General features: G+C 41.4%; 2 protein-coding genes and 1 long non-coding RNA gene across 3 annotated transcripts in view; 2 read left to right on the forward strand and 1 right to left on the reverse strand.

Annotated features, from left to right (window-relative positions):
• RANBP3 (RAN binding protein 3) overlaps positions 1 to 13,387 on the forward strand; it is a 45,659-nt gene extending 32,272 nt beyond the window's left edge. The window contains exons 9-17 of the mRNA XM_048077668.2: positions 1,945 to 2,064; positions 3,123 to 3,226; positions 4,478 to 4,556; positions 5,467 to 5,569; positions 6,489 to 6,613; positions 7,912 to 8,032; positions 8,714 to 8,856; positions 10,795 to 10,975; positions 11,983 to 13,387. Of these exons, the coding sequence (XP_047933625.1) occupies positions 1,945 to 2,064; positions 3,123 to 3,226; positions 4,478 to 4,556; positions 5,467 to 5,569; positions 6,489 to 6,613; positions 7,912 to 8,032; positions 8,714 to 8,856; positions 10,795 to 10,975; positions 11,983 to 12,026 (1,020 nt within the window). The 3' untranslated portion in view covers positions 12,027 to 13,387. The remainder of the gene's footprint in view (positions 1 to 1,944; positions 2,065 to 3,122; positions 3,227 to 4,477; positions 4,557 to 5,466; positions 5,570 to 6,488; positions 6,614 to 7,911; positions 8,033 to 8,713; positions 8,857 to 10,794; positions 10,976 to 11,982) is intronic.
• Positions 10,774 to 20,393, reverse strand: LOC125184492 (uncharacterized). Its single transcript, XR_007168590.2, has 2 exons — positions 20,261 to 20,393; positions 10,774 to 11,079 (listed from the first exon to the last, which is right to left on the reverse strand). It is a non-coding gene; the product is annotated as an uncharacterized lncRNA (long non-coding RNA).
• Positions 19,903 to 24,012, forward strand: NDUFA11 (NADH:ubiquinone oxidoreductase subunit A11). The gene is made up of 4 exons (XM_048077673.2): positions 19,903 to 20,062; positions 20,329 to 20,421; positions 22,813 to 22,935; positions 23,819 to 24,012. The coding sequence occupies exons 1-4, from the start codon at positions 19,981 to 19,983 to the stop codon at positions 23,929 to 23,931; spliced, it is 411 nt and encodes a 136-aa protein (XP_047933630.1). The 5' UTR covers positions 19,903 to 19,980; the 3' UTR covers positions 23,932 to 24,012.
• The last annotated feature ends 323 nt before the right edge of the window (positions 24,013 to 24,335 follow it).

Here is a 24,335-nt window from a genome sequence, read left to right on the forward strand (position 1 = left end):
AGCACAGTTTCATAAGCTGATGACTCCTTTATCTGTCCATACTATGCTAGCCCACTTGAGGAGTAATAGTAAATAGGTTTTATACTGTTCTAATAGTACACTGTGTTTATATTTACTAAATCAAGCAGCAAAGACTTGCTGAGTTGAAATATCATAGAGAATTTAGGATGGCTTTAGTCTGTATTTTTTTCCTTACAAAGTATGAAAAAAAATTGCTCAGTTCTGCTTCTTCTTATTGTTTCCTTTTGTCCCTCTAACTTTGTTTCTAGTCCTATGGTAAAATCTTACTGCTGCATGGGTGATGCCGTTCCCATCATAGGCATTGAATTCCTGTAGTTCAGGTATCTTGGTTCTGTGGACTGATAGAATACTGCTTTTTCCGCTGATCAGATTGCATCAAGAAACACATCTTCCTCCTGCAGGTTCATCTCTTAATCTGCGGGGAGAATTTCAGGGAACTTTCTTCTTTGAGGGGAGAAAAGCTGTCTTAACATCCAGTAGCCATTGCCAGGTCTGCTGCTTCTGTCAGGCCAGAGTCTAGGAAGTATTTACAGAACTCCTGTTCCAGTCTGAAGAAGCTTTGGTTTTGAGCAAGGGGCACTGAGCAGTTTACACTGTGTGTTTAGTCTTCCTTCTCAGACTGCCTAGCAAAAAGCCATCACCTACCCATGGACAGCTTTACTGGTACCACCTTGATTTCTAACAATTGAATGTAGAATGGTGTTGGGAAAGGTGAAGATAGAAAGCATACAAGAAACTGAAGTGAATGAGTGACACTTAAAAGTTTAGAGCTGATAGAATTGGAGCTGATAATTATTAAAACCCCAGAGGCAGCAAGTATCCGTACGGGAAATGATGGAAGGAGAGCAGAGGTAATGAGGAGCTGAAAAATTTGAGCTAGGGGAAAAGGCATGTAAGTGCATAAAAAGTTATGTGGTATTTTGAAGGGAAAGCAGTGGAATAGTTCCTTTTGTGTTCTGTGCAAAGTGTCTAGTCCATTCTTTCCAGTAGGTGTGGAGCTAACTATTGGTATCTTATGATACAGTGACTGAGGGCATAAGGAGATGTTTGGTGATTTTGTGCTCTTTTTTTTTTTTTTTTTTTTGTCTGGGGATTCGTTTTTGTGGATTCATTAGAGTAGATTGCTTTTTGATGCCACACTGAGCATAGCCGTAGCAGGGCACCTGCCCAGCTATGCCCCTGTCTTGGCAGCTGCAGTGAAAGGCTGCAGGTGGAAAGATCAATGCAGAGGTACAGATAGAAGGCCCTTAGCACTACAAAAAGTTCAAGAGCCTTATAGTCCTATGAGACAGTGTTGAATGTGAATGAGAGGTGCATACTTTAAAACAAATAACATGCTGAGCTGTTTCCCTAAGACTGTAGCCAACAGGTTAAGAAAAGTGACCATTCCCCTTTTACTTGCCACTTGGTGGGCTGCATCAGGAGTATCGTGTGTAGCTGGGGGCTTGCATCTAGTGTGAGCAAGATGGAATGGAACCTGGAAGTGCCTATCAAAAAAAAAAAAAAAAGCAAGCATGGGAAATGGGGACTCCAGTTCGATAGTAGGGCAAAATTATTGAATTTAGTCCGTTCAGACATTGAAACAGGCTACACAATGTAGGGCTGCCATCCTTAGACTTGTATTTAAACTTGACTGTACAATGTCCTAGGCAGCCAGCCTAGCATAACTTTGAAGTTGATATGGCTTTGAGCACAGTTTGAACGAAATGGTGTTTAAAGATCCCTTAACTACTCTGTGTTTCTTTTAGAAAGATTCTCTGAACAACAACAGTTTTTTAAATGTAAAATTTGCCTTGTAGCTCTGAAGATTTTATTGGCTTGGCATTGTAAATGACTGTGACTCACCATATCATAAGCTTCATTTTTTGCTTAAGGAAAATAATTTTAATTATCTAGACTAAGATTTTCAATTTCTTTCTTTAGGCAGGAGAATGTCAGAAAAAAGAGTCCAACAACACTTCAGATGATGACAGCTGCGAGAAGGCGGAGTTAAATGCACAGCAAGCATTTGTATTTGGGCAAAACTTAAGAGATAGAGTTAAGGTAAACACATGCTTGTTATCTTGACTAGGAGTTGATTTATTTAAGCGAGGATAAGAGACACTGGACTTGACTATTTGTTGGCATGAGTGTTGCACACTGTTTATAAAGTTATTCAAAACCATTATATAATGGGGTTAAAACTTCCTTGCATACTTGCCAAATCTAAAACTGTGTACACAGTTCAGCTGGCTGCTTAGTAAAATTGGTCTTCCAGTTATTTAGTAAACTCCTGTTACTGTTACAAATCACAGAATCATAGAACAGCTTGGGTTGGAAGGGATCTTAAAGACCATCCAGTTTCACCCCCCGTGCCCTGGGCAGGGTTGCCAACCACTAGAGCAGGCTGCCCAGAGCTGCATCCAACCTGGTCTTGAACACCTCCAGGGATTTGGCATCCTGGGCAACCTGTTCCAGTGCCTCACCACCCTCTGAGTGAAGAATTTCCTCCAAACCTCTACTGTAAATCTCCCCTCTTTTAGTTTATAGTCATTCCCCCTTGTCCAGTCACTGTCTGCCCTAGCAAAAGGTTGCTCTCCATCTTTTTTCTAAGTCCCCATTTAAGTACTGAAAAGCTGCACTAAGGTCACACCCGAGCCTTTTCTTCAGGCTCAACATCCCCAGCTCACTCGCCCTTTTTTCATAGGAGAGGTGCTCCAGCCCTCTGATGATCTTCTAGGCCCTCCTCTGGACCTACTCTAACAGATCAGTGCAGCACAATATTTTCTCTCACTTTTTGGGTTAGAATTAAGTTGAAATGTGTTCCTAAGATGCTCCTATGCAACCAGGGTTTCACAGAAAAAATAAGAAAAGAAAAACAGGGCAGCACGGGTTCAAATCTGTGCATGAAGTATTTGGGTTAGGTTGTTTGTACCCCCTCATAATACAAGTTTGTACAGGTTTTCTAGCGTAACAAAAGAAAAAGTGCAGTACGGGGATATGGGGTTATCTTATTTTATTTTAGAAAGTGCTTGTGGATACAACTTTTACTTGAGGGAGAAAAGAGCTGAAATTCTTGTGATTCATAGTTAAAGCTGTTTTAATAAATACTGTTTTTGTAGTTAGGAGATGAAAGCGATGAAACTGCCGATGTGCAGAATGCTGGCCTTCCGACATCAGACACGCCTTCTGCAACAAATTATTTCCTACAGTACATCAGTTCCAGGTGAGACTACAGAGAAGCCTATATCCTTAACTTGTGCTCAAAGTTATTTGTGATTCTGCTCTTTTTTGGATGCAGGGATTATAACTGGGTCAGTGGGAACCCAGGCTTCTGAAGAAAGGAGGTAGCAAGCTTCAGATTTTTTTCTGAATTATTTTTGTCTTTAATTTCTGTCTGATCATGGTTACACAGAACAGCTCCTTCTGCAAAACAGGTGTATTCGTAACATGAGCTCAGCTGTGCACTTTGGATGTCTTTATTTCATGAGAGTCTCCAGGACGTTGTCTTCCTGTTCATGCCTACCTGTGGAAGGTCTAAGGAATTGGCTGTCCCAAAACAGTTTTGGTTTTTGGGCCATCTTTCCTGGTGATCTTACAGTGTAATGGCAGTTACAGAGCCTCTAGTTTATTGCCTTGCTCATTTGAAACACTTCTAACCTTCAGATTTGCTGATCAGTTGCATGAAGTTCCCTGCCTGTTGGTAGGCATGTAATATCTGTTCTGGAAGTGTATCAGTTCCCTTATCAGTCCTTGAATATTCCTTTTTGGACTTGAATATTAGAGCGGAACTTAACTTTTAGAGAGGTATGCATGCAGGGAAGGTGGATGAACAATGACTTGTTCAATTTTTGAGTCTGTAAAATGGTAGTAAAACTGTTGCCCTTCCTAAATAGGGGTTTAAAATCTTCTAATAAAAATGTCACGTGTGGGAGGTTGCTCTTCTATAAGGAAAACGAGAGGGATGAGTCTTGATTGTGAGACTTCTTGGGAAGTCTGTAACGCTGCAGCTAGTCCAAGAAAAGGCATGGCTCATCCCTGCTACTGTTGCTTCAGTTTTGATATTGCAACTGTTATTGTTTCAGTTCTTTCCCTGACTTTTTGAGAAAATTGACCTAAGAATGTGTAGTGGTTTGAGTTTGCTGTGCATGTAGAATACCGTTTTGAAAAAAGTATGCTATGTGATTAAATAGTAAGCCCTTGCTTAGCGTTCAGCATTGCTTAATAAGTAATTAGATATACAGAGGGAAAATATTTACAGTGACAAAATCATTTGCCATTATTCTGAGATAATTATTCTGTAAAAATGATACATGCTCTCATGTTACCAAGTTAAATTAATTTTTTATTTTGTTTCTATGGAAACCAATAGTTAATTTTTTAAAGTCAGTAATAGTTGCTCACTTTTTGAGGAATTTGATCTGTAGAGGATAAACAGGTATTTTCTTGACTTACAGAAACATTTTTTCCCCTCTAGTATAGAGAACTCTACAAACAGTGCAGATGCATCTAGCAACAAGTTTGTTTTTGGACAGAACATGAGTGAGCGTGTCCTAGTGAGTATCTGCTTTTTATGAAGTGTTCTGATTTTCTGTGAAGTTTGTGTTATGGATTCTCACTCAGGAAATGTGCAATATACAAGTATTACAAGCGTTTAAACATGCTTGTCACTGGAGCACAGATTCCTTTCAGTGGTTTCCCATGTAGGTAACTGAGTGAAATCTGGGGGTTTCATTGTATGAACTATCGGGTGCTGCTGCAGTGCCCTCCAGGATTTCCCTGCCAAGCATTGCCAGTGGAAGGAGATAGAATGCCTTCTCTGTGGTGCACATGGTTCTCAAATCCAAGCAGTTTAAATATGGCACAGCTTGCTTCCTTTCAATGGCTTCTTCACTAGAACTACATTGACAGAAAGTCAATTACATGGTGCTCCAAATGATGGGATTTCAAGTCCAGCAGTAAGATAACTACCGCAGTACTGAGGTACAACTCAGAAAATCCTGTGCTTAACTGTTTACCAACCCCCAGGTATAATTTCTAGTGCCTTAGTGTTTCCTACTTCTGTTTTATTGTTATGATGGTGCAAAAGGGAAGCACTTAATACTGTGCATTCATAATTATCTAACCATTGAGCGGGGTAGTCAGGCAAGTATGTCTCAAGTTGAACTGTAGCTGAAATTAGTTAGCTTTGTTTGGACATAACCTCAAATTAAGGGTTGAAATTTGGTTTCAGTTGAGGACAAAGTAATTTGAAGTGTTTTTTCTTAGGTCAGGATCCATTTAATTCCTTGGCTGGGGCAGTAAAACAGCTTTTACTGTGAAAGGATGTCATCTGTGGGATTCTTCTCTTGCCACATGGTTTATAAACACTAGGGGCCTCCCTCAGTGATTGATGACTAGTCTTCTGCAAAACTAAAATTAGCGTATGCTTTCTCTTCTGTTTACCTCATCTTCTATTTGTGATAGAGTCCACCAAAATCAAATGAAGGTAGCACAGAGAGTAATAAGGAGAATGCTGCTACAGAGTCTGGGTCCGAATCATCTTCTCAGGAAGCCACACCAGAGAAAGGTGAAATAGAAAACATTTTTTTTAGGAATGGTAGTTAAGCCTTGTTTATATGACTGAAGTTTTCAATATTCTGTTACTTTATAAAAACATCTAATGTTGCCTTTATTGTCTCTTCTAACCAAAGACAGAGCCTTTTGGGGCTTGGGGGGGGTGTTACATGTTGCATGCTGTAGATACTCTTGTGCTTCTGTCTCTACTATTAAACACATACAGGTTATGCTGTCTTTTTCATGTGTTTTTTTTTTTCTGCAATATTAGGATTGTCTTCAGCAGTGAAAGCAGGTTTTAATAGAGAAGATACTTGGACCTCTAGAGTGTAGAAGAAATGTTGCAAACCATTTCTTAACAATTCTGTTATACTTCCAGTGATTGTATATTGTGTTGAGTGGGTGTACCAAATGTGTTGTTTCAACCAAAAATTGTTTGCTGGATTCTAGACCCTCAGTGACTCTTCAGATGTGCAAGATTTGCTGGAAATTTTGGGAGCAGTGGGTTTTCTCCAGCAAACTGCTTGCGGGCCAATGTAAAATTGGAAAATGAATCATGCCATACGTATGTAGGCACAACAGTGTAGCTAGCTGGTAGCAGTATTAGTACTGCTGGAACACCTACAGATATGTAGGTGTATATGAGTTAGTAAAGGTTTTGCGTAGTTGTATGTAAAAAAACATTTTATGTGGGAACAAAATTTTCAATAACTTCTTTCTTCTGTGCTTTGCATCTTCTTGCGTTTATAAAACGAGACTTGAAAGGGCAGGCTTTAACTTCTGCTTTAAACTTAAAGCCTGTTTCTAATGTTCTGTTCCTGTCCCTCTTCTGTACTTTTTCTCTAAATTCTGGTTTACTTGTGGGAACTTCAGAAATCCTATATAATTATAAGCTAATCGTTCTCAAAATAAACTTTCAAAATTTTGTTCAGCTAATAATATTTCAGAGTCACTGGCAGAGTCTGCAGCAGCCTATACTAAAGCAACAGCAAGGAAGTGTTTATTAGCGAAGGTAGAAGTGATTACTGGGGAGGAAGCCGAAAGTAATGTTTTACAGGTAAGAAACTGATAATGTAGGGGAGCTTTGAGCTTGTGGGGATTAATATGGGTGTCCAAGCTGTTCCTTCAGCTGAGCCATGTTCTTTATCTCTGATGTGCTTTCATGTGTTAGAATGCAGACTTTGGATATTTATTATCAGATCCTTACTCTGTAGTTTCTTAATTTCCTCTTTCCGGATAAATTTCAGCATTTGGACAACCCAGACAAATCTTAAGCATACTTCCTTGAATTAATCGCAAAACAATTATACTTACTGTATTGCTGAATATTTTTTTAAAACTCAGAATGGGCCATTATGCCTGGCAGAAACAATAAAAAACAGTACTCAAGAGTTTATTTTGAGGGTATTTGCTTGAATTAGTGACATTTTAAAAAGATGTTGTTATGACTCAGACTTCTGATTTCAGTGATTTATTTAACTTTGTAGTTACTCATTACCTTAAATTTACTTACTAACTTCAGTGTGTCTCTAAGAGAAACAAGCAGGGTTTTGGTGTGAATCTGAAAGGTATATACCTCTTTTCCTCCTCCCTTTGTAACTCTTTGTTTTTTTTTTTTTTCTTGATCTTTTATGTTTCTTGGCACCCGAATTACATTGTGGGGTATTATTATTGAATAGTTTTTTGCCATGACTTTTTGGTCTCTTCTCACATCAAACAGATGTACTTTTTCAGTAACTAATGCATATCAGTTGAAGTTGTATTATTGTACAAAATAATCATAATGTTTGTTTTCTCAGACCAAGCAAGATATAATCTATAATAATAGCAAGATGGGAGTGTCGTGTTTTGCTTAGGAAAACCACAATTTGAAAATTTTAGCAGTAATATACTTACTCATGCAAATCAGTCCTCTGTTATGTTGTAGCTTAATAGTCCTCTCACCCAACTTCTCTTCTTTTTCCCTGTGATACTTAATACACTGGAATACTGAATGGGACTTGTACAGACAGAACAACATTAATCTGGCACAAATTAAGTATACAGAGCTGGGTGTTCTGTGTCAGAGGAAGACAGAGAAACAGAGGGAAAGCAAATATATGTACCACCTGGTGCATGCACACATGTGAGGAACATGGGATGTGAAGGTTTGAAGAGAGTAACTCTGAAAATCATTCTTGTTGTTTGATCTTGAACATAGATATTTAACTTCCATTAATAAAACCTTCTGATACCAGTTAACATATTTTGAGAGACTTATTGCAAAAGGGATGATGACACAGCTAAAACAGTTTAAAATTCAAATACAGAATTTGAAAATCAACCATTATGCTATAGAGATATTTTCTGTTACAGATTCAGTGCAAGCTGTTTGTATTTGATAAAAACTCTCAATCTTGGGTAGAAAGAGGTCGAGGACTTCTTAGACTCAATGATATGGCTTCAGCGGACGATGGAACATTACAGTCTCGGCTGGGTAAGAGGAACTGGGGAAATGAGTTACTGTATGATAGTCTGTGTAATTTTCATAGGATGTTTCCATGACACACAATAGCATCTGCTTTAGGTCATGTTAGTTACAGCAACTCAGAAGGAAATTTGGCCCTTTTCTCTTGCTTTATTTTATGACCATTTCCTCCAAAGACAGGATATTTTGCCTATATTCTCCTATTGTAGCAAATGTTCCATTTTTTTTTTAATTCCCCCTAAAAGCAAGCTGTATTTGCTGACTAGAAATGTATGGCAACCTTCTTCAGATCTGGGCTCTCTGCTCTTCAGGACTGGGCGCTTGGGGGAGGAAAGTCTCTTTGGATACTGCACAATTTTTCAGACCTTCAGGAAGGTGCATTAGCCTGAGATTATCAGCTCAGATCTGACCACTGAACTTTGATGTATTAAACATGTGAGACGTTGGGCTAAATATCTTTAGACGTGTCTTATCATCTTTAATAGCCTACTTTCTTCTGAACACTCATGACAAGACTTCTCTTTCAAAGGCTTTGCCTTGATATTTATTCATTGTAGAGGAGACTTAAGAATTTCTCTCTCCTCCCCCTGCTCCAGCCTCACAGCACACACACACAAAGAGCCATTTTGGCTATTCTTGTGTTCCTGTTGTGTCTTTTTCCACCTAATGGATCTTGTATGTTTGCTTTAGTGATGAGGACTCAGGGGAGTCTCAGGTTAATCTTAAACACCAAGCTCTGGGCTCAGATGCAGATCGATAAAGCCAGTGAGAAGAGTATCCGGATCACCGCCATGGATACAGAGGACCAGGGAGTTAAAGTTTTTCTTATATCAGTGAGTAGTTTTGGTTTACGCCTTAATCTCTCTACTGAAATTGGTGCTTGCTTAAATTGCAGTTGAGCTAACGTTCCCATTCTTCTCCACACCCTGTTCCCCCCTTCCCAAGACATGGGGCTTAACAGACTTTTCTTCTCTGAAAATCTTTACTAGTTTTGAAGAAGTGCTCCATAAAGGCTGCTCTAGGAAGCCTGATTTTTCCAAAGCATTTACCATGGAGTTGTGGAATCTGTTTCACGTCTATTCAGGCTATAACTGCAGCATAAGATTAATGCTAATCATTTTCTATTATCAAAGGAAAATAGGAATTTCATAGTTTTCTGTGTAACGAAACCTAAGTTTCAAATTCTTAAGCAATTTGTAGTACAGGAAAGTTATTGTTGTCTATCTACATTGAGGGTGGATGCACAGACACTCACTAAAAGTGAAACACTAAATATCTGTCAAGAACAGTAAGTTACTAATTAAGGGTAACATGTTTTATCTTCGATTTTCCTTTAATATTTTCCTTTAATACAGACTATACCAAGCAGTAGCAGGACAGTTAAAGTGATTTTGATGCTTGCTAAGTGGGTAACCAGGAATGACAATTAGAATTACTATAACACTTGAGAGATTATAATGCAGTCAGCAAGAAAGAGGGGTCATTCCCTAACGCCTGCCAAGAACACTTACAGATTTGAGAGGTCTGAACACATTATTTTGACTTATACTGGTTTTACAGAAGGGGTTGCTAAAGAATTAAAGTGGACCAGAAATTAAGAGAACAGCAACAAAAAGCTTCTCTTGTGACGTTAAGTTTGTAGGACTGGGATCTGGAATCCCAGAGTCTGGTATTAGGTACCAAATACCCAGTGATGAAGAAAAAGCACTGAAATGAGTGGTTAACTTTTCTCACCACTTTTCTCTAGACTTGACAAGTCATCAGGTTATTCAGTATTAACTTTTTTAATCAATTCTAAAAATACCTTGTATGGAATAATTGATTGCACTGCAGCTCTCTTCAGGGGAATTTTGCAAATACAGAGGTGACTGATTTAAGTGACAGGTTGGGCTGGATGTGGAAACAATTTTTTTTATGAAGTAATCTAAGAAGTGAAATTGTTTCCTTAAAGTTAACTTTGGGTAAAGGTAATAGTAGTTAATGTGAGGAATTCATTGACATGGTGCATACAGAGCTTCATAAGAGTTCTTTTAAATTGATTATAATGTTCACAGAATACTTAGTTTGACAGGCCTAAAAATTGCTCTTTTTGAAGCTGTAAATTGGACATAAACCACTTTTAGAGTAAGAGAAGAAATACTCTGGACAGATAGTCACAAGTGCTGTTCTATGGAACTGATGGCTCTCTTACGAGAGTTGTTTTTTTGTGTGTGTGTGCGTTTTTAACAAACAAACAAAAAAGCAACCACCAACCTACCACCTGCCCGATTGCATGCCCATTCAGTTTTCTCAGTATATCATACGTTGAAATTTTATGTAGATGTATTATGAAACAGTTGAATGACCTGATTATGATTAACAAATATATGAAGCTGAATGATTGACAAACCTGGAAAATCTGTGCAAACCAAACTTTTTAATAAAAAGATCTTTTTATCTTAAGTTTTTTGGGGGTGTTGGGAAAGCTGTATGACACCTGGGTGAAGAAGCTTATATAAAATCAGCGAGTACTAGTTATGTTGTCCAGAGAAGGTTGGCGCTGAGCAGAGGGGAATATACTCTAAACATCAGAATTGAGTATATCTAACATCTTACTATGTATACCACAACCCATTGTGACTTAGGTTGAAAAATGCCTATATGAGAAAACTGAAAAGTAGCTTGTGAAACTTGGCCTCACTGTTGTAGATTAAGTAAATGCTTTATTCTGTTGTAATTCCTTGCACCTTTTCTTGTTTCTGAATATTAAAAAAAAAAAAAAAAAAATGTAGGCAAGCTCTAAAGATACAGGGCAGTTGTATGCTGCATTACACCACCGGATCTTGGCTTTGCGGAGTAGAGTGGAACAAGAACAAGAGGTCAAGAATGTAGCACCCGAGCCAGAAGTAACACAATCAAACGAGGAAGACAGTGATGATGATGTCCTTGCACCTTCAGGATCAGTTGGAAGTGGTAAGCAAGAAAGACATGGGATTTCTTCCTGTCCATACATTTTCTTTGTTGTTGTTTAAGGCAGACTGTTTGTCTTCTCTGTACACTGTAGATATGCTTCTGACCTGGAGGTGTACAAGACCAGGTTAGATGAGGCCCTGAGCAACTTGACCTACTGGGTGGCATCCCTGCCTGCGGCAGGGGGGGGTTGGAACTGGATGATCTATGAGGTCCCTTCCAACCCAGGCCATTCTATGATTCTAGTTACTTCTCCAGACTGGTAAAAAGGCTGCTGCTTCTGTCTGCCGAGTTACATGTCACAGATTAGCAGAAGTGATCTATGCTTCAATTGGTTCTAGCTTTGTTTATAGGACCTTTAAAGGTGGTTTTGAGTTTCAGTTTTGCCTTCCACGTGGCCAAGGTTTGCACTTTAAAAAAGCAAAGCAGCAGCAACAGCAACAACAAAACCAACAAGACCACCAGTCTTCCAGGCTGACCTTTGAGTAGAATGCTATTTGGAAAGCAGAAAGTTTACAAAAAGAAGTGGAAAGAGTGTAATTGCTTTCATTGTATGCAGAGAGGCCATAGTTGAAAAAAACACTAATCATTAGTGTGAGGAAGGTTTCCTTATGACCTCAAGCTGTCTGTGCTTTGCCTTCCCACAGCTTAATACATCCCATCTTTTACTGAGATCAGTGCTCCAACCTGACTCACTGCTGGGGAAAAATACTAATAATACCAATACTTAAAACAAAACAAAAAACACAGTGTGTGGACTTAGGCTGGAAACTGAGCTCTGGGATGCTACTGGGATCCCAAAACCAGACTAGTCAAGAATATAAAATTTTGCAGTGGACAGGACTTAATCTGTAGAGGGAATATGTCAGTTGGAGGGAGGGGGGAGAGAAGCAACTATCATTCTAATCTGTCATTGAAATCCTAAATGTGAGACGTCTGTAGGCTTCTCAAGTGAGATCTCTTAGTGTAAGGCAAGAAAAAAGATATAACAAAACTATTGTCTGTTTCAGGTCCTAATGACGAAGGTGACGGGCAGAATGTTGGCAGCACATAGCAGATGTGAGCCGATCTGCTTGCAAGGCTGCTATGAACACCATCTTGCAGGCATCTCTCTGGATACCCCAGGCCAGCTATTGTTTCAGGCAGTGTTGAAGGCTCCAGGACTTAAGAACTGTGCATCCCTGTTCTGTTTGTTTGGTTTTTTGGTCTGGATCAGTAGATTCCATACAAAAAAAAAAAAAGCAGACTTGGAAACTACCTGAATGTGGTTTGGGACGTGAAAGCTCATCATATTGATGAGCCAAAAAAAAACAACAACCAAACATTTCCCCTCTTCCTTGTAATTAAAATGGCACATTACAGCTTGTCACAGCTTTTCATTGGGACCTTTTGACTGTTTCTTCAGTAGTTCATGTCTTGCAGGCCTCCGAGATAGAACTTTCCGACACGGTTCCAACATGAATTCTGCTTTGGTAACCCCCTACTCCCCCTTATGAGTTTCTGCCACCTGCAGGGAAACCGGGTCCTCACCAGTTCCTACGCTCACTGACTGCCCTTTTGGGTTCATTCTCTTTTTGGACTGCAGATGGGGCAGCTTGCATTTTTACCTTTTAATCCCAACGTAGGTTGTGGACACCGTTGTTCCCTGTCTAGTGGGTTTGTAAACAGAAAGAAACAAAACATTGTGATTCACCAGAGAAGCTTTTTTAATGTGTTAATAAGAGACTTTAAAGTCCACAGGACATTTTGCTAACTCCTTTTCTTTCTTCCCATTTCATTATTATTATTTGGGGATTTATATTGTGGTGATACTTTTTTATTTTAGTTTTTCAATAAGATGCTCTTGTGTGTTGAAAAAGTGAAACTATTGTTTTGTACTGTTCTTTTCTGTTACTATTTAAGGGAGAGCTAAGCCACTATATATAATAGATGTTGCATACAATTTTTCTTAGAAAATTATATGTTTCTGTGGCTACAGTAAAGTGTAGGGAGGCATACAGGTTACACCTTCAGAAAAGTTGATGAGGAAGCAGCTGTTAGCCCTTGGAAGAATAAAATAGGCTCATGTAATGAGCTTGGTCAGCCATTAAAATAAATCTGTATAATAAAGCAGCTCTCATTTAATGGCTTGATTCAACAAGCCATTTAAGCACTTGCCTGACTTAACTACATGTGAATAATCTTACTGAAGTCAATGCAACTATTCATGCTTAAAGTTGAGTACATTTTTAAATATCTTGCTGAATTAACGGCCTTAAATAGAAAATTAACTTTTAACCCTTCCTGTCCTTATTCTGTTTCCTGAAGTCTTGCAGCATGAAGAAAAAAGGTAATATTGCCAGCTTTGAATAGTTTGGGCTGAAGGATATTGTATTCTGTTCCACCAAAATAAAAGCAAGAATGTGTTTTCCTGTGTGTAATTCTGAAGTACTCCTACTGTAACCGTAGCTCACTTTTTTACTTTGGACGTTTTCTGATCATTTGGGCCTTTTGTGTGAAAGTCGAGTTTTATTTTGTTATTAAAACATCTGGTGTTATGGAGCACAGTTGGAATTTGGTAGTCACCTAAGACCAGTGACTGCATCATTTTTCTGTAAATTCCCCAAAATGTTCTATGTTCTTTATAAGTAGTTTACTGCTAGATAATTTCTCATTTGCTTGCCCTTTCTCCTTTAGATTAAGGAGGTCTAAATGCACCATTTAAATGCTTCTTCCCCTTCCAATTTATTTTAATGTGGCATGAATTGAAAATGAAAACCTAGGTTGCAGCACAAAAGCAACTTTTAACTTATTCAAAGATCAAAACAGCCCTTATTGCCTTTATTTTATGAAAACACACTTTTCTTCATTGGGGGTTGAGAACGTTTAATTTAATTGTTGGCCAATTTTAGCCACTGTTGGAGACTTCACGTGGCGGGGCGGGGGGGTAGAAAGGTTGTTTTTCCTGTGATAGCCTTCTGAAGGAGCATCTTGGGAGTAAAAAGGGGCTAATGATTAGCTGTGCCATTGCATTCATGATTTCCCTGGACTGTCTGCTCATTCCTTTTACATTTTTTATTCCTCCCTACAGTTGTGGGTTTTTGTTCTGTTTTGTTTTTCTTTAACCACGCACAAACCTGTGATGCACCCTTTCCCTTGCAACTCGCTAACAGAAAACGAGCGTGTTTCTTACTACCCACCCACACAATTGTTTCTTCATCACATGTCCTGGGGAACTTCTGTATTTTCAAATGAGTGATCTGCATTTTGGATCTTTGATCTTTTTACACTGATACTCAGATTTTAAACTACTCTTTTTAAACAACCTTGCAGCGTAAAGTTTATTGTTGTCAGCATAAGAAAATTAATAAGGTGTCTTTGTCAGCAGAGCCTAATTGTGGAGAAACAGGTGTTATTTCCTGGTCCCAAAATCCATTCATTTTGGGGTCTATGCAGAGTCTCACTTTGAGGTGCTTTACCTAAACATGAAATTGATGGTGCATGAAGATTAATAATAATGGAATAAGCATGCCAGCTTTGATGGGATTTAGAGGTGGTACACAGGCACCTACAGCATTCCAAAAAAAAATAAATCTGGCAGCTACTTACAGATACAAATTTTATTTCAGCTAGAAGCCTTGCATATGTTTACAATGAAGAGAAAAATAGTAGTGTGAATCACTAACAGAATTAGCTATAGATTTACTTCAAGCCCTGTCCAGCAAGGTATAGTTAGACCAAGCAAAAATTCTATTTCATTCTCTGCTTTAAGCCTTAGTAAATTACTGACAAGTAAAACCAGATAATGCCCATGTGTTTTGAAAGACTTATGCAAGACTGTCATATGAAAGTGTATTTGGGGATTGCATTAAATCTTCTAACAGAAAACAAGCAAACAAAACAACCCAAGCCCTGTGTTGTGTTTCCTGTGCTTGACCCTCCTGCTCTTAGGAGGCCGATGATGCCCAGTTGTGCCGTGTTACAACGATCGTCCCTTGCACCACCCTCCCCCTGCATCTTTGCTTCTAAGTCTGTTGTTGATGTATGGATGTTGTTAGCAATTACTGCATCTCTTGTTCTGGCTGCTGACTGATGTCACCATAGTTATTAACAATTTCCAGGAAAACAGGTTACTGAAGATTGATAACATTGAACACACTTGATGGGGAAATACTAAAAGTATGGTGGTGTTAGTAAAACAAAAAATAAACCTATTTCAAAAAATATATATATATAAAATAAGATTAGACCTGCAGGAAATTTAAACATTGAGATAAGAAAATGTGTCATTTTGGCATCTTTCCACAGTCCGTTTCCCAGTGTGCAACGCACTGCTTCGGAGAAGACGGGGCAGGGAAAGATCTCAAACTAGTCCTTGGCAGTCTGCCACTGAAAGCAGGCTGAGCAGGTGTCCACATTGTTAGAAGCCTACAGGAATAAAAACCAAATAAAATAATAAAAGACCCACAACGTTTTGATGGCTCTCCCCCTTGTCTCGTCATCGAGGTACCAATCAATTCCATTGCTTAGGTATTGCTGCCGTTAAATAGACTCTTCCTAATGCATCCCATTTTCTGCAGTTTGACTGGCCTCTTGTTCTCCCAGTGAGTATAGAAAATGGTTTATTTCCTTTCTAGAAACATGTTACAGATTTGAAAAGTTACCATGTTTCTCCGTAATCTCTAGTCTTAGCAATTCCAGTTATGATAATTGCCATAATTTGTCATGCAAGATTTCATTAAACTGACTTTTCACTGTGCGCTTTTTCTCCCCTTGTTCTTTGGTCTTTTGGTGCACTGACTTTCTTATAATGGACTTGAGTTCACAGCTTGTGGATAGCAGTTAATTCAGAAATGACATTACAAAATAGTATTTTAATTTTCTGGGATAACCATTTTTTTCCACCTTGTAAAGACAAGGACAGAGCAACAAAGGTGCCAAGGTACAATTGCTAAACGAGACTCTTCAAGTCAATCGTAATTCCTAATGCATAGGTTTTGGTTACAGCTCTTTTATACAGAAATGCTCAAAGATTTTTCTTTATTATTTTTTTTTTAAGATAGCATTCAAAGTTCCCTTTTGAGTGACTACCTTTTTTCAAGGGTTTAAAGAACTACAGCTGAATTTGTCAGCAGGAACCCCAGGAATTCTGTTGCTGGGGGCAGTGAATGTATCTGTGCGTTGAGTGGGGGGTGCGTTTTAAAGGAGACGCTGATTGAATTTTGGTAGGTTACTCTCAGCTTCTAATGAAACCTAGGAAAAAAAGTAATAATGTTGTATTTGTCCTCCTCTCACTCTTGAAGAGACCTGGAGGTATCAATCAAACCAATTTGAGGACATGGCTGCTGATGGCAGTTATCTGAATAGTCCCGAAAAATCATTAGACTCTACCAATTGTGCACATGGGATGAGGAGCTTGCTTCTTACACCGAGCACTGGAAAGCAGCTTACTGATTGTTGACATTGGATTTGATTAGCCCATTTTGCAGACGAGGTAAAATTCCTTTTCTGACAAGTTCGGATTACAAGCTTAGGCCGCTGAACTATGTGGAGAGCAAGCCCATGCAAAAAGCTCCCAAAAGAGGGGAGAATGGGGAATTCTTTTCGGATATGATTTACAGGGCAGTGTTTCTGCCCTTATTTCTACAACAGTTTCAGAGGAAGAAGGGAAATGAGGTGCTTGTAGCACAACGGCAAGTCATTTTACCCCCCACCTTCAACAGTTCAGGGAGGTAACACAAATCCTGTCTCTGGATTACCTAACTCTGGCATGTAGCCACAGCTTACGGTAAACCCTCTGCAACCAAATTATTTTGACTCAAGATAAATGGTCTAAGTGTAATGTTAATTAATTAGATTGACTTGCTTGTTGCTTTACCTGGAACTCGATTATTTATAGTAAGTTGCAAGCTCCTGTCTCCTAACGGTTCTGTGATGAGCATTAGTAGCCTAGGAGGTGTCTTGAGCACAAACCTGAAAAGCGTGCAGGAGATGCAGTATGAATCTACTACAGGTAATAACTACGTGTAATATGCACTCAGGACAGAAGGGCTTTCAATAGCTGCTCAAACTAGAGCACCATTTGTTACCCAGTGTAGAACCTTACTCCGTGCAAGGCTTACTGGCCCCAATATGTTTACACTGGGGCAAATGCATCATGACACTGTGACTGCTGTCGTGGGTTTTCTAGTCCTGCTGTCTGTAATAGTGATTCTACCCTTCATTAGATGTGCTTAGCAGGAGGAATAAAACTGCCCTATGAACTGCTTCCTTTAATAAGTCGCGAGTACTTGATTGTTGGGTTTGGTTTCTGTTTTTAAGAACAGGCAAATTTTTGGAGCGCAGGGGAAGTAGTACAGTGGCCCTGCTGCTTTTGCTGGATACAACAGTCACCATAAGCAGACACTTTAAGACTAGGCTGAGACTCATAAATATACCCAAATACCAACCCTAAAACTGAGAGTTGGGACAGTTCTGGAATGGAGATGACCCTGCCATCCCCAACTTGCATGCCACTCAGCAGCTCGAATTTAATCTTTAAGGTACGGTAAAGCTACATGCTTTATATTTATGCTACATGCTTTAGCGTACCTTAAAGATGCTTAAAGAGGAGATAAAGCTTGAACTAAGATTCCAGCCAGGTATGGACTTTATCCAGTCAGCTACTGAAGTTATTTTAACAGTGGCAAAATATAAATGGAAGAGCCTGATTTGAAGGCATACCACTGAGAAAGTTTGATAGTGAGTTGTTAAACGTTTTTATTAGCAAACTGACAACCACTGAAAAATACATACAGTGTAGCCTACACTAGTGTGGCATAAATGTGTCGATGCATCTTTATTATTTCAGAAGAAAAAGATAAAACAGTATACAGAGGACAGAGAATTAGAATAGAGCCCTTGAAAATCCAAAGGAAATAGCTCAAGTCCTAACTAGTTATATCTGTAGCCCTTAACCACACACACAAATGAACAAAAACAAAACCAAAAATAAATGCACAACCACAAAACCATCCACTGCTGAAAAATTAAAGGATTGGAGCTATCAGAAGGGCATGTTGTTAGTACAGAGCTGTACTATCTGAAATCAAGTCATATTTTAAGAGCCAAGAATTGACTGTGTGTGGAAAACGTGAAATACAATTACTTTTCTAAAGAATTTCAGGTATAATCAAGTCCTTGTGTAGGCATTATATCTGATCCATCAGTGAAAGCCAATGCAAAGACAGCAGGAAACATTAGAATATAAGGCTGATGTGATGATGTTTTCCAACACCAGCTCAGTTTAGGGTAACTTCATAGCATGTGGACGATGAGCCTATTCACAGCAGGAGGAGGTGAAGCAGCCACAAATCTTCCAGAATTTGTCCTACTAAAGAATTTCAGGAAACAGGAGCACATTCAGGAAGCCATTCACTTTAGAAAACATTTGGGCATACAGAGGCCATGCAATGAATTCAACAGGTCTTGGAGGTTTCACAGACAAGATCACAAGCTCAGCGTAACATCTGCTTTCTGCTAGAGCACCCTGCATTGGATGAAAATGAGCTAGTTCTGCATCAAGGGTACCCCTGGCCTAAACATACATCCAGGCTGAACCTGTGGAAATCAGTTCTGGGGAGTGGGACGAAGAAGGAGTCAGACCAGTACTTGTACCTACAGACAGGTCTGTCCCGAACCTAGCTGCGTCTCCACTTCAGGTCAGGTCGGGACAGTGAGACTCCTTGTGCCAGCTACACAGAAAAAACCTTAGAAAGAGAACCTGTGTGTTGGCCCACGGCCGACCAGCAACAGAAAAAAAGGTGAATTAGGGAACTTCCCAGCTGTTTCTTCAAACTGCAGTAATCTCAGAAAGCATTCCATCAGGTAACCAAATGCCAACAGAAGGCGTTTCTCCCACATGCCTCTGCTGCTGTGAGCAAAAAGCAATCGCTCCTCGGGACGTTAAGAGTTTTAGCCGGCTAGTGGTGCAGAGCACGCACCTCAAAACTAGTTGTATAAATATACATTTGTTCAAAACAGTTTCTCAAAATTAATTTTCTACTGGAAGCATTTTATCTATTCTCGTTGCTCATTTGTGACAGAGGAATTAACACAGCGCATCCCACATGAAAGGTATTTGTGATGGGCAGCACGTCACCAGCTCCATCAAACTGCAGGTACAGTGACCGTCAGCCAGGTTTCCGGGATTCTGCTTTACCTAAAGATGAACTTAGAAAAATGTCAGGAATTTGGTAAATCCTGAGCGTCACAAAGCAGACAGAGGCAGAGCTTGGTGCAGCAGCACCTTCCAACCACCGCTGGGGAGTCGGAAGGAGCGTGATTTTAATTAAAACCCTGAAAAGCAGCAGAAGCACCGATCCTGCAGTTTCTTCATGAGGGGCCTGCGAGCTGCACAGCACCCACCTGCCTCACCCCGTGGCTTAAAACCACGACAGAATCCAACCTCGTGAGGGGATTTCGGGGACGAATGCTTCTCCTCGTAGAATCATAGAATGGCCTGGGTTAAAAAGGACCTTAAAGGTCATCCAGTTCCAAGCCCCCTGCTCTGGGCAGGGTTGCCAACCACTAGAGCCGGCTGCCCAGAGCTGCGTTCAGCCTGGCCTTCAATGCCTCCAGGGATGGGGCATCCACAACCTCCCTGGGCAACCCGTTCCAGTGCCTCACCACCCTCTGAGTGAAAAAACTTCCTCCTAATTTCCAACCTAAATCTCCCCTGTCTTGGTTTAAAACCATTCCCCCTTGTCCTATCACTACCAACACATGCACACAGGCGTTCCCCCTCCTCTTTACACGCTCCCTTCACGTACTGCAAGTACTTCAAGCACTGGAGATCCCCCCTCCCTTCCCCAGCCGTGAATCCCCTCAGAGCCACCGAGAAACCCCCTCGGGGCTCCGCCGGGGCCGCTTCCACCACCCCCGGCTCCAGCAGGGCCCCGCAGCCGCCCTCAGCCGCCGACCCGGGGCGGAGCGAGGCGAGGCCCCCGCGCCGCCATCTCGCGAGAGCGCGGCCGTGCCCTTGCGGCGCCATGGCGGGCTACTGGGACGGCCCCGAGGGCGAGGAGTGCCCGCGCCGCACCTGGCTCACCACCCGCGTCGGCGCCGCCGCCGGTAAGGAGCGGGGCGGCCGCGTCCGTGAGGCCGGGGAGGGGGGCGAGCTCCGGCGGGGGTGGGCGGCGGAGCGGGGCAGGGCGGCCCCGGACCGGTCGCGGCCTCGGTACGCCGCCGGGGAGCTGCCGCCGGGGAGCTGCGGGGCCGGTCCCGGTGCTCGGAGGGGGGGGGGGGGACAGCGCCGGGCTCCGGTCCTACCGCGCCGCTGCAGGGGGGGCTCCCGGCGGGCCTGGTCCCGCGGCTCACCGGCCCGTTCCGTCTTGCAGGCCTGGTCGGGTCGGCGTACCGCATCATCCTGCTCCGGCCCAGCTCTGCCCTCGGCGCCTTGCAGATGGCAGCCGCCGACAGCGTCACGATGGGTAAGGGGCTGTGCCCTCCAGCAGCGCCGCGTCCCCCCGAGGCGGCGGTGGCGGTGCCGAGGGGATGCGGCTCCTGCCGTGCTCCGTCCCCCGGGGCCCTTCGGCTCTGCGCTTCCACCGCTCACCTACCTCAAAGGCGTAGAGCGGTTTAAGGACAGAAGCCGGGAGCCAAAGTGCTAAAGTGACTCAAAGCAAAGTGCAAAGTGCTGCAGCTGGTGGCTTCCTTTTGCTTTATCCCAACTTGGTACTTATTTATACGTGCAAGTGTTACTTGCGTGTGGGTCACGTTTTCTGCTGGATAATGGAATACCAGGAATTGCGTGGGGGATGGCAGGAGAAACTCCTGGTTAAATGCTTGATATGCAAGAATTGCCGTCACAGCTCAGGCTGAAGGTGCATCCTGTGGGGAATGCCCCAAAACTGGATAAGATCAAGTACCATATTCTTTATTTAAAGCTTAAAAGATGCATTTCTTACAATCTAGAGTGAAAGGTACATGTTTTTAATGCTTAATATATTTACATATGGGTGTGTGTGTGTATTCAGTTCTAAGACAAAAGTATAAGGGAAGCAAAAGTTATTTTTAAGCAAACTTAAAAGCAGAATTATTTTACTTCTCTACTTCGTATAAGTTAGGCGCTACCCTTAATAAATGACTTTCTGTTTCTGAAAAGCTAAAAGGAAAATCAGTGTTTTTTTTCCAATCATGCCGTATAGCCAAGAAGAAACCATTTAGTTGTCTTGAATTGTCTGTGGTCTGCAAGAGGGAGCGGATGCTGAAGAAGTAAGCAGGGAACTGAGGGTCTGTTCCAGATGCAGGTACATATCCACAAGGGTGCTCCCCCCCCAAACCCTTGGCAAATGCAGTTTCTTTTCACTAAGCTCACCTCGTTTTTCAGTGTAATTTAAGGGCCTGTGCCACCTCTATCTCTTCACCAGCACTGGTGTTCTGAACTAGAAACTGATTCAGAAGTGATCCACGTCTGCAGTTTTGAGTTGTTCAGCTCTAAAACAGGACCTACCATCTCACGTAATGACTTGAGCCATAACAGGTCATTGTAATGGGCCAGATAACGTCACTAGTTAGTACTTGGATAAATCTTGTAATCCTAAACTAGCACGGAATCCTCTTGCTACTTTTCACACCTGAGGAAGAATTTTATCATGTTCACTGCTAAGGAGGCCAAGCCTGATGGGCTGGAGCCCTGTGTTTTGCCTGCAGAGTCCTTGGTCCGAAGCAGTGAAAGTGGGGGGAACTGAAGTACAGCGCTTGGTCTATGGGTTTTGTTTCTTCAGTGCTCTTTTAAGTTGACTTTAGGATCAGCGTAATTGCATTTTCTGCAGGAAAAAGTGATGAGCTTTATAATGTGAGCTTCCAGTTTATTAGTTACCATACGGGCTGGAAACTTCATCGTGGGCATTTTTGAGTCGGTGTGTTGTTCCCCAGAAGGATGAATTAGAACCTGGAGACAGTGCCTGGTAGCCAGTTTTACATTTCTGATCAAGAACCTATATTATAAACCAAAGAAGCTTTTTATATGTTTGCGTGACACAGCTATTTGCCAAAGTTTTCAGTTACATAGATGGAATGGGATATGTAATTCGGTAGACAAGAAAATGCTACGTTGCATTGTCTTAATTCGGTTTATGGAATCAATTTACAGTATCAAAATCAATTTTTAAAAAATCAGTAACCTACGAATTCAGTCAATTTTTCTGTTTTCTAAAAATCATTACAAGCCCCAGGCAGGCAAAAGGGGGGTGTAAAGTGCAAGGGCAAACAGACCTTTAAAGAGAGCAGAGCCACCTGCGTTTCTCTACCTGATTCCCTGCGAGGCTGGGTACGGAGGGGCTCAGGAGCTGAGTTTCAGCAAAGAGCACAAACACTGCTCTGCTATCTCCTGCATCCTGAGGGAAAGTGCTCCAGAGAAACCTGCTCCTCTCTTCTCTTACCCTCTGACTGCTTGGGGGCTGCCCCATTGCCTCGTCTGCGAGAGGTCTTACGAATTCCAAGCTAGTAAGCAAGCTGGACGTGGTGGCCTTTGTCTGTAGCCATGCGGACGTGCCGGCCTTGTGGCACACAGCCCCTTCCAGCCACGACCGAGCTGGACCTGCTCGTGCAGGATCTGCACCGCACAGGGGTGGCCGCGCTGCTTCTGAACCAGAGGAGGTACCAGAAGGAATCCCATGGGCCTTGCACAGTGCGTGAGTCTAATCATGTGTCTGGGTTATGATGGCCCCAGGTAATCACAAGCAGATGTTAATGCTTCATTATCCTCTTTCCTCCCAGAGGAACTGCTGAATGGCACCATGCTTCTGCAAAATATGCTTTGTATTTTATTCTCAGTTCCTCGAGGGGGTTTATTTAGTTTCTTTGCCTTTTGTTTACAGCTACGCTAGGAGCCGTGTTTGGCTTGACTACCTGCCTCAGTGCCCAAATCCGAGAGAAGCCAGAGGATCCGTTGAACTATTTCATAGGAGGCTGTGCAACAGGAGTCCTCTTAGGTGCAAGAGGTAATGCCCGCAATGAAATGAGCCCTCTCTGTTTTCAGCAACCTTTGTGTTATGGAAAATAGTTAAATAATCTTGATGTCAGGCTTATTTGGTAAAGATTCATCTCTGTATGTGTATTCCCTTTTATGCCAGTTTCAGTGATGCTTCATTGCATAGGTCTCCTAAAACAAATACTACAAATACAGAAGGAGACCGGAGATGATAGCAAGATGATTTACAGCTTGAAAACAGAGCTGACCCAGCTCTGACGATTATAACTACAAATTGTAACTTGAAACTGCAGGATATGAAAAACATAGTTGTGGAAATCTGTTTTCTTAACAGCAAATGTAATTTATTTTACATTGAAAATGCAGTCTATCATCCGCTTTGTGAATTCATCATGCAGTCTGAGGGATGAGCTTTATCTTTCGGCTCTTGCTCACATGATGTTGTCAGGCTAGATTAATTCCTGCAGATTTTTACGCAGTACTGTTTTCTGCAGGCATTTGCTAAAGATCTGAGTGATTTTTTTTTTCTTAAGTTGCTATTCTGGTGAAGTAGGATTTCTCTTTACTTCTCCTGGTTGCTAAACTGATGAGAATTTGAAGTAACAATTGTTGTTTTAGTCATTGAAATAAGCAATTTAAGATTCATTGTGTGAGGAGACGGGGCAGTGGATTATAGATATTTATAGTTGAAACTGTAGGCAAAAAGCATGAGAAAACTTAATTGAAAAAATACATTTTTCTGATTTCTATTGACCACACTCGTGGTCAAGGGACCATGAACTGCTGATGAAAAATTGCAGATACGTCAAGATATACTGCGTAGTACTTGTGTCCTGATAGATCTTTTTTGGTTTAATCGGTTGTTTTTTCTTTTTTTCTTTTTTTTTTTCCAGCTCGCAGTTACATGACAGGTGCCATTGCGTGTTTGGGTTTTGGAGCTACCGCTGCTTTAGTGAAGATAGGTAAACAGGAGGGCTGGAGGCTGACAGGACCTCCCAGGCTGTAAATGTCGCCATTCCTCCCTGCAAGCTGTCCTTTGAGTGCTGTATGTAATAAGACATTGTATAATAAAGATACTGTCAAATGAGTTGTCACTAAATTTTGACATTGTCCGGCTGTTTACAGGGTTGGGGCTGAGATGTGGAAAAAGCTGAAGGCATTGGAACACAAAGTTTTGATCTCGTGCTCCTGCTGAGAATTTTTTCATGCATGAGCCGCTTTGCCTCCATTTCTCTGTATTGTGCGTACAAACTTGAGGGGTAGAGTTAAAAGTTTTCAGTCAGGCTTTTTAGCTGTGTAGTTTCTGTTGAGTCCTGCAAGATTTCGTGGCGGGAATCGAGATCGCACCTCACTGTGTCCATCAGTTAGGGTCTGGAGTCACAGCTGATACGTTTGGCTTTCTTTAGGTTG

The sequence above is a fragment of the Anser cygnoides genome, chromosome 27 (assembly GCF_040182565.1).
Source record: "Anser cygnoides isolate HZ-2024a breed goose chromosome 27, Taihu_goose_T2T_genome, whole genome shotgun sequence".
In the NCBI taxonomy this organism is placed as follows: domain Eukaryota; kingdom Metazoa; phylum Chordata; class Aves; order Anseriformes; family Anatidae; genus Anser; species Anser cygnoides.